Raw genomic sequence first — 18,296 nt, 5'->3', positions numbered from 1 at the left:
TGGGGGCGCCTGGGTGGCTCAGTCGTTAAGCGCCTGCCTTCGGCTCAAGTCATGGTCCCAGGGTCCTGGGATTGAGTCCCACATCGGGCTCCCTGCTCAGCAGGAGGCCTGCTTCTCCCTCTCCCACTCCCCCTGCTTGTGTTCCCTCTCTTGCTATCTCTGTCAAATAAATAAATAAAATCTTTAAAACAACAACAACAACAAAAAAACCCAAAAAAAGAAACAACTGGTTTTGGTCACTAAACTCCTGCTCCTCGCCTCACGGGCAGTGTGCAGCCTGTGAGATCTGCCCAGAAGGCCTCAGCATCCCCATAGCAGTCTTCCTAGAACCTCCAGGCCTGAAGTATGCAGTCCCACCATCTCTGCTCCAGTAGGCATAGGGCAACAGCAAGGCGCTGAGCCAGTGTCTTTAAGCACTTGTCATAAAGACTTTTTGCACAGGGGAGCTCAGCCTAGAGTCTGAATACCCCGAATGCTACTCACCTGATTAGGGTTGCTGACATCAGGACAACTGTCACAGGCATCCCCCACACCATCCCCATCCCTGTCCTGTTGGTTACGATTGGGAACTTTTGGGCAGTTGTCCAGAATGTTCTTTATTCCTACAAGAAGGGAAAGCTTCCCTGAGTCAGGTGAACATCGCAGAGAGGTTTAGGACACAGACTTCTAGGCGCTAAGAGATCAAGCGTGTACCCAGGCACATGGGGAGTGACTTGTGCCTGGGCCATCGTCCCAGGGCCAGTTATCTGCAAGTAACATCAAAGGATGGATTGATTCTGGGAGACTTAAAATGAATGGTCACCTGAGGCCTTTATCCATGGAGTTTTAAGTTGTCCAAGACGTCAAGGGCTATCACTGCAACCAGATGAGGAGGTCATGAGGGCGAGGTGGGCTGACCCGGGAGAGGGACCTTGTGGGGGTGTGAAAAAAGACTGGGACCTGAAGGCGGGGGCGGTGGCGTGCTGGAGCCAGGCCCACCGTGCCCTCTCTTCTCAGCTTTGTCTCATCATGTCCTCTCGCACCAGCAGCTGGTAATCAGTCATGGAGGGAGTGGTATTTCTGTCATGGAAACTGGCAAATGCTACAACTTGGGGCTTTTTTGTTTTGTTGAGCTAGTTTGCCAGCATACCCCTGGATCTGGCCATCAGTCAGGCTTGCAGAAGATGAGGTCATGTTTTAGGGAGGTGTAGGTATTCTGGAGTGTGTGTGTGTGTGGGTGTGTGTGTGTGTGTTGGCTGGTTGGGTGGAGGGGAGGGGGTACCTTTCTGGAAAGATTTTCTTTCAAGGCCCTCATGATGTGAAATGTTTTTCAGAAACTACCAGATCCAGTCTATACTTTGATGATAGTCATCTATGTGTTATGGAAGCGATATAGAAACAAATGTCCTTCGGGGCCCCCTGGGTGGCTCAGTCGGTAAAGTGGCTGACTCTTGATTTCGGCTCAGGTCATGATTTCAGGGTCTTGAGATCAAGCCCTGTGTGGAGCTCAGCAGGGAGTCTCCTTGAGATTCTCTCTCTCTCTCTCCCTCCCCCCTCCCCATCCCCTGCATTCTCTCATTCTCTCAAATAAATAAATCTTAAAAAACAAAACAAAACAAACACCCAAACGTGTCCTTCACATCCCGAGAGGCTCCAACGCTCAAGCTGTGCTCCAGGGGGTGCCATTCCCACAGCCCACACTCGAAGGCCCCTTCTGTGGAGCCAGGAGTGGGGTAATGCAGCTTCCCTGCCTCCACCTTCTTCCCAGAATAGGCAGGACATGGACACGTCTCCCAGGAGATGCCCGATTGTCTGCAGGAGGAGCCAGACCCAGTTGTAGCCTGAGACCCTGCTTAAGGCCCCCTCATTCCACTCTCCACTTCGAGGACTCGCAGGCATGGAAAGGATGCTGGTGGGGGTGGTGGGGAAAGAGACACTTTCTCTGGGAAGACAGAGGCCCTACAAAGACACAGCCCTGACAAGACACTGCTTGAAGTAATTCCTACAAAATTTCTGGCCATGATGTAGAGTTCCAGAAACACCCAGGATTATTAAATAGGGGAGTGGGTTATGGATCTCCTTCCACAGAAACAGGGGGGCCAGGGGCCCCTGGGTGGCTCAGTGGGCTAAGTATCTGACATCCGGCTCTGTACTGGATGTGGAGCCTGCTTAAGATTCTCTCTCTCCCTCTGTCCTCACCTCTCCCTCTCTAAAAAAGAAGAAACAGGTGGGCCAGACACAGGCCTCGGGGAAACACTCGGTGTGGGAGCCCTTCCGAGCCAACAATTCTATTTCTGCTCCTAATAGACAACAAGGGCAAAAGGACAAATGAGTCCCAAATAAAAGACAAAGCAAGACAAGCCCACCATCTCCATCCATGTCGTCATCACAGGCATCTCCTTTTCCATCCCTATCAGTGTCTTTCTGGTCATTATTCAGGACATTCCGGCAGTTATCACAGGCGTCCCCAAAGATATCTTTGTCACTGTTCCTTTGGTCCACGTTGTGAGTCAGGACACAGTTATCCTAAAGGATTGGAAGACCAAACATTTACTCAGACTGTCCTGAAGCCCTCCTAGGTCGCTGGTCCTGTGCTGGATACTGGCCAGCCTCCGCTCCCATGGGCATGCACAGTCAGCACTCGGGGTAAAAAGTCGCAATGCCGCGGGATCACCGGCATGGAAATGAACACTTGGGATGACTCATAAATAGGTGACTTCCCGGGCTTTCTTCCACTATCCCGGGCCCTCCTGATGGAGCAAGTACCTGCTCATTGAGGATCCCGTCTCCATCAGCATCCTCGTCACAAGCATCCCCAATGCCATCTCTGTCTGCATCTTCCTGGCCAGAGTTGGGCACATGCTTGCAGTTATCCTGGGGAGAAGAAACAGGGCTCAGAGAAACATCTACGTCTGACTCTTTTTCAACTTCATTGATGCATAATTGACAAAACTGTAACATATGTGAAGCATACGGTGTGATTATTTAACATACATTTATATTGTCAGAGGATTCCCACCGTTAACACGTCCAGCTCCTCACATATCCACCTTTTTTTTTCCTGAGAACATTTAAGTTCTGCCCTTTCAGTGAATTTCAATTAGATAGTACTATCAACAAAAGTCACATGTTATACATGAGATCCTCAGACCTTATTCATCTGATCCCTGAAAGTCTCTACCCTTTTATCAACTTCTCCCTATTTCCCCCACCCTCATCTACCTCAGTCTTACGTCAGAAAGGATTTCCAACCTCAAGACTGACAGCAGCTGCCTGACTTCATTGTGGATGGCTGTTTTGCGAAGTGTGAGATGTAGCTACTTGAAAAATGCCATTTTCAATGGAACCCATAGAATCTCTCCTCCAGAGAAGATAGGGCTCCGGAAAGCCACAGTAGGTGTAGTTTTTCTCCCGTGTGCCCTCTTTACCTTCTTGCAGTTCCTGACGGAGCACGGCAGTTCTTCGTCAGGGTAACTGTCAATGTCCACGTCCTTCCCGCAGATGTAGCCATCGCCAGCCCACCCGACGCCGCACTGTGAAGGCAAAGCCCAGCACACGCTTGAGGAGCTGAGCCTGGGGGTGGGGATGGGGGGGAGGGCTGACAGGGCCTCTGCTCTGAACCTGGAAATCCTTGCTCTCCTGTGCGCATCCCCAGAGGGAGGGCCCAGAGCAACACAGCGTTGTTGGGTAGGATTCTAAAACTATTATTTTTTTGAATAGTCTAATGAATCAAAAGGTACAAAGAGACATAGAGTGAAAACTCCTTCCCATTCCTGTTCCCTTAGTTCAGGCCATCCATTCTTCTGTATACGCTAAGAGATAACACTATGCACAGACAAGCAAATATACATTCTTTTTCTTCTTTTTTCCTTTGACACAACTGAGAGCACATATATCCACTGTTCTGCACTTTATTTAAAAAAATTAGTATCATACCTTGGAGCTCTTTCCATATCACTCCATGTAGATTCATGCCATTCCTTTTAATGGTCACAGATGCATCATACATAAAGTGGTATGCGTATGCCTCCATGAATTCAACCCGTCCCCTACTGGTGCGTGTCTGGTTTTTAAAACATTTTTTTCTATTGCAAACAATGCTACAACAAGGAATTCTAGTACATTTGTCCTTCTGCTCCTGTACTGGTTTCTCAGTGTGGAATTCCTGGTTCAAAAGGTCTTTGTAATTTGGAGTTACTGTTGAAATGTTCTCCATGCGATCGTTTAATTTCCTCTCCCAGCAGAGACAAACGTGTGTGGCTTTTGCGGTACTTTCCTTATCATTCTTGAACTACAGTCCTAGCTCTGAATTTAACAGTCTTCTAGACCAGTTCCCACCAAAAAAATAACCTTCCAAGGTGCTTTACCTCTATTCATGCTCTTTTAACAGAAAAAGATTCCCCCAGGTGCAGTGTTGGGTCCACATGTTCTCTTTGCCTCTAGAAAAGTCTACCCAAGTATCCTGCCACCACCAGCCACTGACTTCACGGCAAGAATAATAGGCAGTAACAGTTAACCTATATCAGACTGTATAACCATTGTCTCCAATCCATCAATGATGCTGCAAGGTCACTATTATCCCACTGTACCAGAGACAACTAGGCTCTTGAGCAAGGATCACTGGCAAACCAGAGAGAAAAGAAATGATTCCCTACGTGGTGCCCTGGGCATGAGGTGGGACCTGGGAGCCCAGGACCAAGATAGGCACCTGCGGCGGGCGGCGGGGGTGGGGTGGGGGGGGGTGTGCAGGCAGGACAGCAGGAACACAGAGGAAAAGGACTGGGAAAGAGGACGGAACCAGAAATGCAGGGAGGGGGCAGGGAGTCTGAGGAACAGAAGCAGGGCCAAGGGAAAAGAAACTTTCCATGAATAAACGTTAAATTTCCTGGCCTTGCTAATCAAAATAAGGTGATTGAAGGCCAGTGACTTCCTAAGCAGCAGCCTGCCTGTTCTCAATCATCCAGGCTCTCCTTCTGCAACCAGAGATTTAGAAGGCAGGAGGCCAAAGACGCCCCTCCCGTCAGGGCCCCTATTTCTGCTGCATTGCTTCGGCGGGCCTTCAGAAGGCCTGGAAAGCTCAGCTGTGGGGTATGGTCCTTGACTCATTTTAATGAAGAAAAAATTTCCTCTAGGAACAAATACATTTTTAATGAGCCATTTTCTGGCAGATTAAATTATTTTAGTAGTCACACCAAGTATATTAATCCTTTCCCATCTGTTGTTATGCCTTATTACAAATTCAAAAACATATTAAGAGCCCCATCACCCACCATCCCAGGGAAGTCATTAATTTGTTCACAGCAAATTAGGATTTACACATAGATTTGCCCTCGCCTCTCAATGGTAACAAACATGCCCAGGCAACAGGAATTAGCAAAGTTGTGGGGTTTTCCTGTCTGACCCAGCTTGCTCCTTCGTCAGGACCTTGTTATGGACTATCTGTGCTGCCAGAGAGAACGGATGCTATTATTACATTTCTTCCTTTCACTCCATCCTGATTCGTGTCGTTTTCCCTATTTGAAAAGCGAAATGCTCACTATAAAAAGTTTTGAGAGCCTAACGTTGAAGAAGTCTAAGTTTGAGGTAGAAAGAAGGATCAAGTGATCGCTGTGAACCCGCAAATCCCAGAATTGAAAGGGCCCCTGCTGAGGGCCTGGCTTAGTGGGAAGGAAGGAGAGGATGAGCAGCTGAGTGGCGGCTGCCTCAGCACCTAGAAGCCCTGAGGCCTCTGGAACCTGGGATTTGGGAGTGGATGGCAGGCCTGGGCCGCCTTCTTCACCTGCGGCCCACCACACCCCCGCCTGGCATGAGACCGGTGTCAGCCCAGGACCGTCCCGTTCTCTTGCCCCGCTGCCTCCTCCCCAGATCGGCTGCAGGGCTGGGAACTAGAGAGGAAGAAGAGTGCCTGTCCACTGAGCTGTTCCTGAATCCGGGTGTAGATGGACATGGAATAGTGCCGTGCGCCCCTTCCTGCTCACTGAGGGGAGACAGGGGCCCTCAGAGAGTGTCTGACAGCTTACCACTTCGCTGCCACCTGCTTCCTGCAGTATGAGGCCAGGTTCTGAGGACCGCTAGAAAGGACAGCGGCGTGCTCCTAAGTTACACAAGCAAATAGGGGGGTAGACGGAGGGAAGGAAGGAGGCTCCTTCCCTTCTTGCTGTTTACTTCTTGGCCCTTTGCAGAGGGTGCCCAGGGGCGCGGGGCTCCACTGCTGACGTGCCCGAGGGTATGGTGTCAGACCCCCGGCAAGAGGAGAGAAAAGGCAGCTGATGTGAGATGGACTTGAGAGTGCTTTCCAGGAGCACAGCGAACCTGTTACTATTGCCTTCTGTTTATCTCCACGGGAATGTTTTCATTTTTCTTTTGCTTCACTACTGGGAAGTAGAACCCGAGGAGGGGAGGTATTTAAAACGGAAGAGAAAAACGTGGTAAAGCAGGTGACAAACAACTCACCACACATGTCACATCCCCCTGCCTCTCCTCGATGCACTGCGCGTTCACACTGCAGGGATTCAGCTCAGGATTTCTGCAGCTTCTTTCGGTTTTGCATCCCCTTGTCTGATCACCCGTGTACCCGGGTTTGCAGGGCCCACAGCGGTAAGAGCCCTGCAGGGAGCAAAGATCAGCCGGTGAGCCGGGGGCTCCGAACTGGGAGCAAAGCTACCGCGATCGTGTTTATTTTCACATGTACTCGATGATGCTGAGAGGACGTGACACTTGGGGCTGCCTCTCCGAGTACGTGTCCATCTTATAAGACTGTGGAGTACGGAGGAAGACACCACCAGCCTGGAGGCTGCCGCGAGCCATGCAGACATGAGGGAAGAAGGCTGGAACGAACCCCTGTCACTGGCCTGTAGCTCCAGTGTGAGGACATGAGGGGAAAGGGCCGATGGTGCCAGTGAAGCCCTGGGAGGCAGAGTGAGAATTTATTCTGGGGACAAGGGAGGGGGTTTGAGTGAAAAGCTGGTAAGGGGAAGAAAAAGGTTTTTTTAACCGTTCTTTGGCTTTTTTACAATTGAGTGACAGAGAACAGGTGTACAGAGAAATGTCAACGGCCTTGCCCTGAGAATTCTCGATGAGCGAGGCAGCGACGGGCACAGCCCAGCAAATGAGCAGTCAGCTCCACGGCAACGGCGCTGCGAGGGCCAGCCACGACTCTCTGGTTTTTTTAAACAGCTTGACTGAGGTCAAATTCACATTTCATGAAAGACAGCTGTGTAAAGCCTACAGTTCAATGATTCTGGTCACTAGCAACCTCCTACTTGCCACATCCTAAGGATGCTCTTCGGTGGTCTTCTTGATCTATCAGCCTCACTGGACTGCTCCGTGGGGCCAGTTCTCGCCTCGTCTCTGCTCCTGCCCTTTTGCCTCTGCCCCTTCTTGAGGTTCTCTGGAGTTCCACTTTCTAGAAAGTTCCACTGTCTAGTTTCCTTCCCCCAGGGTGGCATTAGTGATTCCTGTTAGGTCAGTGTCTCCCAAATCTCTATCTGCTCACTAGGGGAGACAGCCCTGGGGAGAAGCAAAGAAGCAACAATCCCCGCCCGCTCCGAGACAGCAGAGTGTGTGGATGAGAACACAGGCTCCGCAGCCAGATGGAAGCCTTAGGGGATGAGTGGTCTGGGCCCCATTACTTTTCTGTAGCCCATTATCTTCAAATGATTTATAGTGCCTAGTGACAAAGTGATTGAGAGGATTCAGATAAGTGCCTTGTTATTTATAAAATGTTTTTTACATTCAAGACAACTAGGAACCTAGAGATGGAATAACTTTCCCAGGGACATCAAGTTGGAGGCCCCCATTCCATCATGGAATCAGTGGCGCTCTTGTGGACGGTTTAGTGGGCCATGCCTCTATGTTGCAATCAGTGGACAAGAACTTTCGGAAATAAAACTGCACTAAATATTTACATTTCAGATGCCCCCCCCCCCAACAAGGGCTAAGCATTTTAATACAAATGACTTTTGAAAAGATTTCTAAAAATAATGAATACTCTTTGGGGATTGTGTCATCACCAATAAAATGCATATTCTGAACCACATAAACCCAGAAGCTCTTCACATTTTTAAAATACAAGAACAGGGGCACCTGGGTGGCTCAGTCGTTAAGCGTCTGCCTTCGGCTCAGGTCACGATCCCAGGGTCCTGGGATCGAGCCCTGCGTCAGGCTCCCTGTTCGGCGGGAAGCCTGCTTCTCCCTTTCCCACTCCCCCTGCTTGTGTTCCCTCTCTCGCTGTGTCTCTCTCTGTCAAATAAATAAATAAAATCTTTAAAAAAAATAAAAATAAAATACAAAAACAATGTTTTATTCATATTTTTCTGAAAGCCCAACATGGCAACTTTGATTAAAGTCTGGCACTTATAAAATTTTTCTTATATAAAAATTACTTATAAAATTACTCTTACATGGAAAATTATTTTTCAACATAAACTTTTATCTTCATTTGCCAATCAAATATATTGTGCCCATCTGTTGTTCTATGTGTGTTTTGGGGTTATGATTCATAAACACACACTTGTTTTAATCGCTGGTCTGCTTAGATAACATCATCCATGAAAAGTACTTACCAAAGTGTTAACACAGATAGAATTGAGAACACAGGCTCCATTTCGACACTCATCAATGTCAGTGCAGATCTAGTGCAGAAAAGTTTAAAGAGATACTCTGTTTAAGCAGAAATGCAAATAAATTTTGCTTTGATAGCTTTGTGTGAAGGCATGGAATTTCAGGTTCAGTGCTAATAGGAACGTCACTTTAGCCACCTCCTTGTGTTTGGACCTGTCTGTACTTAACCTAATTTCCAGTGATAGCTGCAGACTTGGTATTTCAAGTTGTTCAGAAAACACAACTGGTATGGTTAATCTGTTCTACAAACTTTTTACTCAGGAAGATTCTTCTCTATCCTGCTTGGTACTCCATGTACTTCTGCCTGAGGATTCCTAGCTTGCTTCAATTCTGGAGAATTCTCAGCTTCCCTCTGCTCTTACTCTTTCAATTCTTTCTTTGGAACTACAATTAAGCACTTATTAGACTTTCTCATTCGTCTCTTCTTTTGACTCTTAACCTCTTGTTCATATTTTCCATATCTTTACTTCTCTGTGCTGCATTCTGGATGATTTCCTTAGATCCACCTTCCATTCTATACATTCTCTGATAGCTGTCTTACCCAGCTAATGGGTTTTATGGGTTTTTGTTAGTTGGTTGGTTGGTTGGTTTTAAGTAGGCTCTGTGCCCAGTGTGGAGCCCAACACAGGCCTTGAACTCATGACCCTGAGATGAACACCTGAGCTGAGATCAAGAGTCAGATGCTTAACCAAGTGAAGCACCCAGATGCGCCCCCCCGCCAATCTATTGAGTTTTTAATGTCAATGATTACATTTTTCATTGAAGAAACTTGACTATTTTTCAGAGTTGCCTTTTTTTTCACATTGCCCTACTTTTTAGTTATGGTATCTATTCCTTCCTTTTTCTCTTTATCCTTTTGAATTGTTTTATATGTATCATGTTTCCTCATGGTAGCTTCTTCATGTAAATCACCATTTTTATTTATGAACCTATCTGTAGTGGCTCTGTTTTCCCATGTTCCACTGGCACTGAGTTTCAGAGTCTCTTCACAAGTGGTATGGCTTTGACATTAGCCAGGACCCTAGGGATTTTACTGCTCCAGGGATAATTTTTCTGTTAATTTTCTGGCTTGTATTCCCTATTATATATGTAACATAGATTTGAAGCTCATAACAGTATGCGGTACAAACTTGGAGCTTTGATTTGTTGTGGGCAATTTTCCTTTTTGTCAACCATGTCTCAGAGATGACATCCAGCTTCCTTGTCGCTTGTGGGGGCTAGTAGTTTTCTCATCTCCTTTTAATGGGTAGGGTAGCTCTTTGAGACCCGTGTCTTTCTGAAGGGGTGTTATGTCTTTCTCAAGGTCCGCATAGATGCTGAAACCCTGGATCCCCACTCCAAGGGCCTACACCCTGCTCCCACCTCCCATGAGCATGAATTTGTTAAGCTATAGCAAGTGGCTTCCTTCTACTTCCGTTCAGTCTACCATATTGTTGGAAATCTTACTAGCTCACATAAAGCACTGACTATTTCATTCTGTCTATTTTCCTTGGTTTAGTCTTGGAGATTTTGTCTTTAGAAGAGAGGAAGAAAAACTCTGGGTCATTACTTTAATGGCTTCTTGTCACTCCTATCTGTCCAGCTTGCCCCCTTTTTATAGTCTAAAAAAAATGATGCCCTCTAGAATCCTTTGATAGGCAGCTAGAAAATAATGAACTCCTGTCCTTCTTCAAACCTAATAATTTCCCTAAGGTAGTAAAATATATTTATAGACCAACCATTTTTAAGGGCTGAAAACATCAAAAAGAATTTCACAGCCAGTCAAATAATGGCCAGGATATAGTAGAATATTTGGAAACAAATGGAGACTGTCACAAAGTGCTCAAGTGCTTTATGGCAATTTATAGCTTATATAAGAAGAAGGGGGGTTTCCTCAGGGGATTATTTCTACTCTTGAAATCCTCTCATCTCTGAACTAGCTTCTTATCAGCAACAGTGACTCTATAAACGTGACCTAATTTTTCAAAGCTTTTATTTGTTTCCCTGATTCTCAAGTTACTCTGTGGGACAAAATGTTCAATGGCTAACAGAAGAGACTTGAAATCACACCACATATTTAATATTACCCCACTCACTGTTTTCCTAGCGACACTCTATTATCCTGATTTAACAGCTTCCTTCCTACTAGACATCATGAACATACACGCTCAGAAAGGAGTCGGAAAGTGTCCTCATTTGCCCACCGTGCACCGTGACATTCCATGTGGCACTTGGCAGTTCAAAGAGAAAGAGGTGGGAAAAAAACCCAAAGTTTTTCTGTTTGTAATTCAGATTAAAAAAAAAAAATGGGGCACCTGGGTGGCTCAGTTGGTTAAGCGACTGCCTTCGGCTCAGGTCATGATCCTGGAGTCCCGGGATCAAGTCCCGCATCGGGCTCCCTGCTCGGCAGGGAGCCTGCTTCTCCCTCTGACCCTCCCCCCTCTCATGTGCTCTCTCTCTCTCATTCTCTGTCTCAAATAAATAAATAAAAATCTTTAAAAAAATAAAAATAAAAATAAAATAAAAAATAAAAAAAAAATGAATAGAAAGACCATCACTTCAGCCCACCTGCTTGTTTGACTTGGCAAAACTGATGCCGACACCCTGTGCCACGGGCCCGGTGAAGCCCACTGGGCAGGCCTCACATCGGAAGCCAGGAGCCAAGTTCACACAGCGCACGCCTGGGTAGCAGGGATGGTATTTGCACTGGGAAGGAAAAACAAACAAACAAACAAACCCCAAAGTCTATAGCTACACAGGGAAAACACAAACTTTCATTCATCTATTCAGACATGCTTATTTACTTAACTACCCTAGACACACACAGTATGGGGTTGCCTTTTAGTGGGCTTTGCTGTATCACAGAATAATGGCATGGCCAAGTGAAAAGGTCCTTCATGATCACCAGTCTACCTCCCCATGTCAATTCCCTGATATTCTACCTTGTAATGTAAAAATCACCATGAGGGGGATGGGGGGATGGGTTAGCCTGGTGATGGGTATTAAAGAGGGCATGTACTACATGGAGCACTGGGTGTTATACGCCAACAATGAATCATGGAACACCACATCAGAAACTAATGATGTAATGTATGGTGATTAACATAAAAAAAAAAAAAAACCCACCATGAAAGGACAGTGCTCCTGGACCACTTGTCAGCTGGCTGTTAGATTAATCCAAACACACTGCCGAACCAACTTCTCAAATGAAGAGATCCAGAGAAGACAAAGCCAGGGTACTTGTGTTTTTGGTAAGATGTGGTCTATCAGGGTCTGTGCCTCCTTTCATGCCCTGTCAAGGCCACGGCTCTTCCAAAGCTCTTGGAGTCTAAGAGACTGGTTCTTTTTTTTTTTTTTTAACCACTTCAACTAATGTAAAAAACATGACCACTTCCTGCACTTTCAAAAGGAGGAAAATTCCAGCTCACAGACAGAAACCAGATGCCGTTCTGTGAAACATGCACGATGATTCTGCAATTGAGGGATCACTACAGACCAACTTAATTGCTTACTACCCTCCCCTGGCCTGGTGGGAAGGGAAAGGCGTATTTCTGATGGTAGCCTTGCTACCTACGTGAACACTGCTTTGGGACTGGACTACCGACTGGCTAACCACGCCCTCGAGTCAGTCTCCTGCGGAGGCTTTGCAAGCCGGCCAAACAGCCTGTACTCGCTGTATGTGTCTCTCTGGCTCCATCCTTCAGCACTTTCGATTACTCACAACTTATAGGACCTCCTCAACAGGGCTTGTCGGTTTGAGAGTCCCCTCTGCATTTCTAATTTAGGAAGGCTGAAGAAATTAGTTGCAAGCCCTGAAATACACCCTAACACAGATCTTCCTCCTCCCACATATGTAGAAGTGTAGAAAAATCAAAACTGTAATGTTGACTGCATACGAGAAGTCATCAATGTTGGAGTACAAATGTCAGCACGGTAGCAACATGGCCCAGGGGAGCAGCTGGAGACATGGAGAGGAGATACGATGAACGTAGCCACAATGGCGTGTCATGCCTCCTTCGTCCCCCCGCTCACGGTCGCTTGTGGTCTCTAAGGGTTCATGAGGGTGTAGTTTTTATGTCACCCGGAGAACACCCCAAGTCATCCCTTAGTCATCCACCTGGCTGTAGGGTGTCCAAGATACTTAGGGAGCCTCTACCCCATCAAGTTGAACTTTTACCTCATCAATATCGGAACAGGTGATCCCATTTCCTGTGTAGCCGTCGGGGCAGGGCCCACATTGGAAGCCATCTCTGGTGTCCATACACCGGACGCCACGGAAACATGAGTTGGAATCACAACGGCGCACTGGGGGTGTCGGGGGGGCTGGGGGTGCTGGGGGCACCAGTGTGTTTGGGGTTGGGGACTGAAAGCTGAGTGGACCTAGAGAAAAACAATAATCCACAGACTTAGTGACCACCAGAAAAACAGAGCTTATACAAAATGAAATTTGGCTTCCCAACGAGCTCTCCCTTCCCTCCAACTCTGTGCCAAACGTCCAGAAACCACAGTCAATGTAGCCTCACCCCAGGCCCTTCATCCATCCTCACGTGCCCATACAACTCAGAACGAAGCTGTTATTGGAACAGCACTTACCGCAAGCCTGGCACTCAGCTATGGTGTTTCGCAAAAATGAGGTTTCCTTGACCTTTAGAAACAGGAAGGGAAAAACAAGATGGAAAAGGAGGATCTAATACGTAATCCAGGAATGAAAGAATTCATGTGTAGCAATCTAGTAAACACTTCTTAAGGGAGTACTCAGGTAGCCCTTGAAGGCTCCCTCTCTGCTCAGAGCCATGGTGTGTTTCTCACACACCTATCCCCCATTTCCAGAGCCCTAAGAGACCTCCAGGGTGGTGGGTGCACGGGGCCACTGAGGTCTGCCCCTTCGTCCGCCTCCCCGCCTCTGCAGTTCCACTAGCTCGTACAATGAGTTGCTTTGGCAGGACTAGGGTTTTCTGATGCTTCATCCTCGTCATTACCTGCTGTCTCAGAAGATCCTTCACCTCTCCCAGCAGCTGGTTTAGTTGCGTCATTTGCCCCAAGAACTGCCGATTAAAGTCTCCTGTAGCAATAATAAAAGACAAGGAGCATTCAGCCATGAACAGACGCTCCTACAGTGGCTCAAAAACAAATGATTTCCCAGAGAACCACCATGACAAATACCTAGGGCACAGGAATTTAACTTGGGGTAATTCATCTAATTCACCTAAAAAATGATAATGATGCCCCTGGCTGTTAGCCCAAATTCCCGAGTTATAAAAATAAAAATTGCAATGGAGATATTTCTTGTCCTGGACTTTGGTACAAGAGCCTGATTTCTGTAGACACATCAGGATGCTCTGCTGAAGTCCCCCTTTCAGCGATGGGACCCAGTGCCCTCGGGGGCTGAGGCTTTATCTGGATTGATGGAGGCGTGCCAACTGCCCAAGAGCCCACACCTGTGCTCGGGGTGGCCAGGGGCTCACTCTGCTGCAGGAAGCAGTCTTGCAGGCTGGCCACCTGGAACAGCGAGGCTCTCACCACCAGCTTCAGCTCCTCCAAGAAGTCCTGGAAGAAATCACATTCATACCACACATTGCTGACACTGCTCAAAAGCCAATGTGCTTGCATACTCATCCGATTTTCCTAACAGACTAAGTAGCCCTGTATCCTTGGACTCTGACATCTTACATAATTTTGTGGGTTTGATTTTTTCCTAAAACCTGCCAGCCCTATCCTTTTGACTGAAGCAAATTTGGAAGGAGCCAATAGCCTAGGAACATGTTAGCATCCAGCTTGGCCTGAGGGTTCATCAAGGTAGATCTGAGAAGAGGAAAGGCTTTGAGTTTCATGGTATACAAGTTATTTTGTGGCAGGAGCCTGTTAAGAATTGTCTGGAATTTGTTTATGGAGTTTAGACCCAAATAAATAAGATACTGATCTCAATTTTAAACACTATTGTTTTTAGGATGTCTTAACTCCAGGTTTTAGCAAAGTCCCTGACCCTCTTGGGCTAGGAGAATGAATAAACAGTATATCCTATGGTTATTAGATAGCTGGAATCATATTTTTACATTATGGGTTGATATCAATCATTCATTGTTAGTCACAACATCAATTTCCTCACCCCTTTATTTTTTAACTTTTGATTGTACCATTATATATTCATGACAGGAAAAAGTTTATGTTAATTGCTAATATAAAGTCATCATCCTTATTTTAAAAATGAGGATGCTAAGGATTTTCAGAGGAATTCTATTTTTTAATTTAGCTAAGTTACGACATATACAACACATGTTATATAACGGATATTGTTCTGGACATCCGGCTATGAGCTCTATGGGGGCAGGGCCATGACCATTTTGCCCACTATGCTTTATCCCTAATGCCTAGAATATACCTATTTGCTAATTCACTGAATAAATGAAGTGACTATGAAGATAGAGCACTGTAGTCTCTGACAGTCTAAGGATTTAGAACTTTTGAAAAAATCCCGATAAGTATAGTTTCCAACGACCTTGTCGTGGCTGACTCCTGGCTTTTAGAAATTGACTTATTTGGTGGTAGACACTAATTTCTGAAATGGCAGTGATATGATTTCTATCATTCTGATTATTTGGGCTACTTTGGGGATTCAGAAATAAAGTTCTGCATATCTCTCTATTCACTATTCTTTTTCTATGTAAATCTATACTTAGTATAGAAACATCTTCTTTTTCAGCAAAAAACAAAACAAAATCCTTGGATTTTAGCTTTCTTGCAATTTCTGTTTGAAGATGCTTCCTATTTCCCAAGCACAAAATTCTAGTATCAGATTCATAGTTTTTATATTATTATGTAAAACTTCTCAGCATTCCTAGTTGTAATGATTATTATTATTTACACCCAGCCTCTTTGTACAAAGGGCTCAGAGCAGCTTGTAACTAAAGCACATATAATAAAATAATAAAATAGAAATGCAAAGTGAGGATTGAGGCACAGAAAATAACATTATGGACCATAACAGATGAACACAGTTACTGATTTGGCATTGACTTCCACATCAGATAAAAGTCGGGAACTATGACCAGTAATAGTTATAATTAATGGAAAAGGACAAAGAATGCTAGTTCTTTATAGGAAACAAACTACTTCCTAACACAAAAGAAATACATGTGGCAATTTCTACAGTAGGTATCATGATATAATAAAAAATACCATCAACATGGCATAAAACAGACGACAGAGGTGATGGAACTTTTTTTTTTTTTTAAGATTTATTTATTTATTTGACAGAGAGAGAGACAGCGAGAGCAGGAACACAAGCAGGGGGAGTGGGAGAGGGAGAAGCAGGCTTCCTGCTGAGCAGGGAGCCCGACGCGGGGCTTGATCCCAGGATCCTGGGATCATGACCTGAGCCAAAGGCAGATGCTTAATGACTGAGCCACCCAGGCGCCCCATAGGTGATGGAACTTTTAAGGCCTCATGGAACTAAGTTGGCAATAAGGTCCTTTTTTTGTTAGGGATGCTCTAAAAAGACCTGTGAAAATGTCGTTTCTAAGTGCTTGACAATTTCCAATCATTCTTTATCACTTTTATTAAAAATAATAAATAATATCATTATAGAAAAATTAAAAGTAAATCCTTTTGTCCTAAGATTTTGTTTTTGTTTTTTGTTTGTTTTAAATAACCTCCATGCCCAACGTGGGGCTCGAACTCACAACCCCACTCTCAAGAGTCACATGCTGTACCAACTGAGCCAGACAGGCACCCCCTAAGATTGCTTTTTTAAAATTTTTGCTAATCCTTTCCAACTCCACAATTATATCCAAAAAGGCTTCACCTAGCATCTAAAGCAGAAGCTTTCAATTTTAGCTTCCCATTAGTATTAATATTTTAAAAAATACCTATACCTAGGCACCCCTTCAATAGATTCTGATTCAATTTGTCCTGAGGGTGGGCCCTCTAGTGATAGTTTGAGTTCCTCAGGTGATTCTAATTACACAGCCAGCCCCACTCCTGACCTTGGCATATTCCTCTGCATTCCCTGAGCCTGGGCAACCCATCTTTCCACGTTGGAGAACGGTTTGTGGGCGCCTACCTGTGCCTTCCTCTGGAAAGTCCTCAGTTCAACAGACTCAGGACTCTGGGAGGGGCTGGAAAAGGCTCTGGGGAGATTGTGCACAGAATCCACTTGGGTGCAGTCCAGGTAGAGCTCTACAGAGCCAGCCCCTCGCTGCAAGTTGGTCAGTCTCAGGAGGACCCTGTGCCGCCTGCCATCAGCCAGCTGGAAGTTGTTGAAAACCACCAAATGAATCTTCCCATCGTTCTTCAGGTAACGGAGGATGGCTGGAACCAAGCACATATCAGTGAATGATGAGATAAGGAGAGTCGGGGCAAGTATCTGCTGAACAGCCTCCAGGTCACAAGGCTGGGTTACTGGAAAGAATCCAAGTAAGCTGGAACCAGAAATATTCAACATCTTAAGTGCCAGGCGTTGTTTGTTTGTTTGACAGAGAGAGAGACAGCGAGAGCAGGAACACAAGCAGGGGGAGTGGGAGAGGGAGAAGCAGGCTTCCCGCCGAGCAGAGAGCCTGATGTGGGGCTCGATCCCAGGACCCTGGGATCATGACCTGAGCCGAAGGCAGACGCTTAACGACTGAGCCACCCAGGCGCCCCCACCAGGCGTCGTTCTAATGGCACTGGCAACCCACTCTGTTACTGAGGATGTTTTGTGCTCAAGGAAAGACAGACAGTAAGTAGCAAATCTGAAAATAAACAATTTCATACAGTGATAAGTACAATGAGGAAGCAGAACTCATCAAAAGTCAACTGAAATCCAAGTAAGCTCCTCAACGCATAAATTAATTTACCAAACATTTACTGAGAACTACACTGTGGGGCTGGGTGCTGCCCTGAGTTGCTTTCAATATTTAATTTCTATTTGTTGCAACACTAGCAAACTGGAATAACTTCCAGATGACAAAAGTGAAGCTCAGGTAAGTGAAGGCACTTGCTCAAGGACACTGTAAGTGGCAGGCCTAGAATTTGAAACTGGGTGTGGTTTATTCCATGACTGAAAGAATGTGACGTATGGATAGGCCTTTGTAAGCATATACCGAATGGAGTATAATCTGTCATACTGTCCCTCAGCAACCTATCTTCAGTTTAACAATGCTCAGAGAACCAAAGATATCCGTGGTTGCAAAAGAAGGACTAGAAGAGGATCCACTACCTCATTTTCTCTTTGTTTTTTCTTATTCTATGCAGGTAGCTATCTATTCACTTATCTTGTTAAGCTTAAGCACTTTCACTTTTTGTTAAATAAAAATTTATACACATTTCAGGATCTGGTTTTCTGTCTGGTTTTACTCCATTATTGTCTTGAGTTTATTGAGCCCTGAGCTAAAATCTGTTCCTGGCTGCTGAGCCTTTGGGAGTAAAGCCCATTGGGTGTGGTTTGCTATAAAGACGAAAGTGAATTGCTTCCAAGGGCTTAGTGAGCCTACCAAGAACACCTCCAGATCCATTCATAGGTACTGTTGCCAAACCCAAGTTCATTACCAGCAATCATTTCAGAAATATGTAAGAAACATTTGGCACAACATGTATGTATAAAAAGAGAGGGCAGGCTGGCTACTTAAATTATGATGTAATCATGAAATGGAATACAATGGAAAAGGTGCATACTAAAAACACAGAAGTGTTCCCAGTACTTTGTTGAGTGAAAAAAGGGTTGAGACACAGTGTAATTTCAT

General features: G+C 45.6%; 1 protein-coding gene across 2 annotated transcripts in view; it reads right to left on the bottom strand.

Moving 5' to 3' along the window:
- Window positions 1-18,296, bottom strand: part of THBS4 (thrombospondin 4) — a 44,361-nt gene that overhangs the window by 9,572 nt on the left and 16,493 nt on the right. The window contains exons 3-14 of one of the 2 annotated variants that reach the window (XM_021699801.1): window positions 16,640-16,887; window positions 14,019-14,127; window positions 13,560-13,642; window positions 13,174-13,225; window positions 12,758-12,960; window positions 11,149-11,286; window positions 8,544-8,612; window positions 6,433-6,585; window positions 3,408-3,512; window positions 2,746-2,853; window positions 2,346-2,505; window positions 484-602 (exon numbers count right to left, since the gene is read on the bottom strand). In XM_021699801.1, the coding sequence (XP_021555476.1) occupies window positions 484-602; window positions 2,346-2,505; window positions 2,746-2,853; window positions 3,408-3,512; window positions 6,433-6,585; window positions 8,544-8,612; window positions 11,149-11,286; window positions 12,758-12,960; window positions 13,174-13,225; window positions 13,560-13,642; window positions 14,019-14,127; window positions 16,640-16,887 (1,547 nt within the window). The remainder of the gene's footprint in view (window positions 1-483; window positions 603-2,345; window positions 2,506-2,745; window positions 2,854-3,407; window positions 3,513-6,432; window positions 6,586-8,543; window positions 8,613-11,148; window positions 11,287-12,757; window positions 12,961-13,173; window positions 13,226-13,559; window positions 13,643-14,018; window positions 14,128-16,639; window positions 16,888-18,296) is intronic. The other variant, XM_021699808.1, reaches the window with a different exon arrangement.

The sequence above is a fragment of the Neomonachus schauinslandi genome, chromosome 7 (genome assembly GCF_002201575.2).
Source record: "Neomonachus schauinslandi chromosome 7, ASM220157v2, whole genome shotgun sequence".
Classification (NCBI taxonomy): Eukaryota; Metazoa; Chordata; class Mammalia; order Carnivora; family Phocidae; genus Neomonachus; species Neomonachus schauinslandi.
This window is presented reverse-complemented; position numbering and strand designations above follow the sequence as displayed.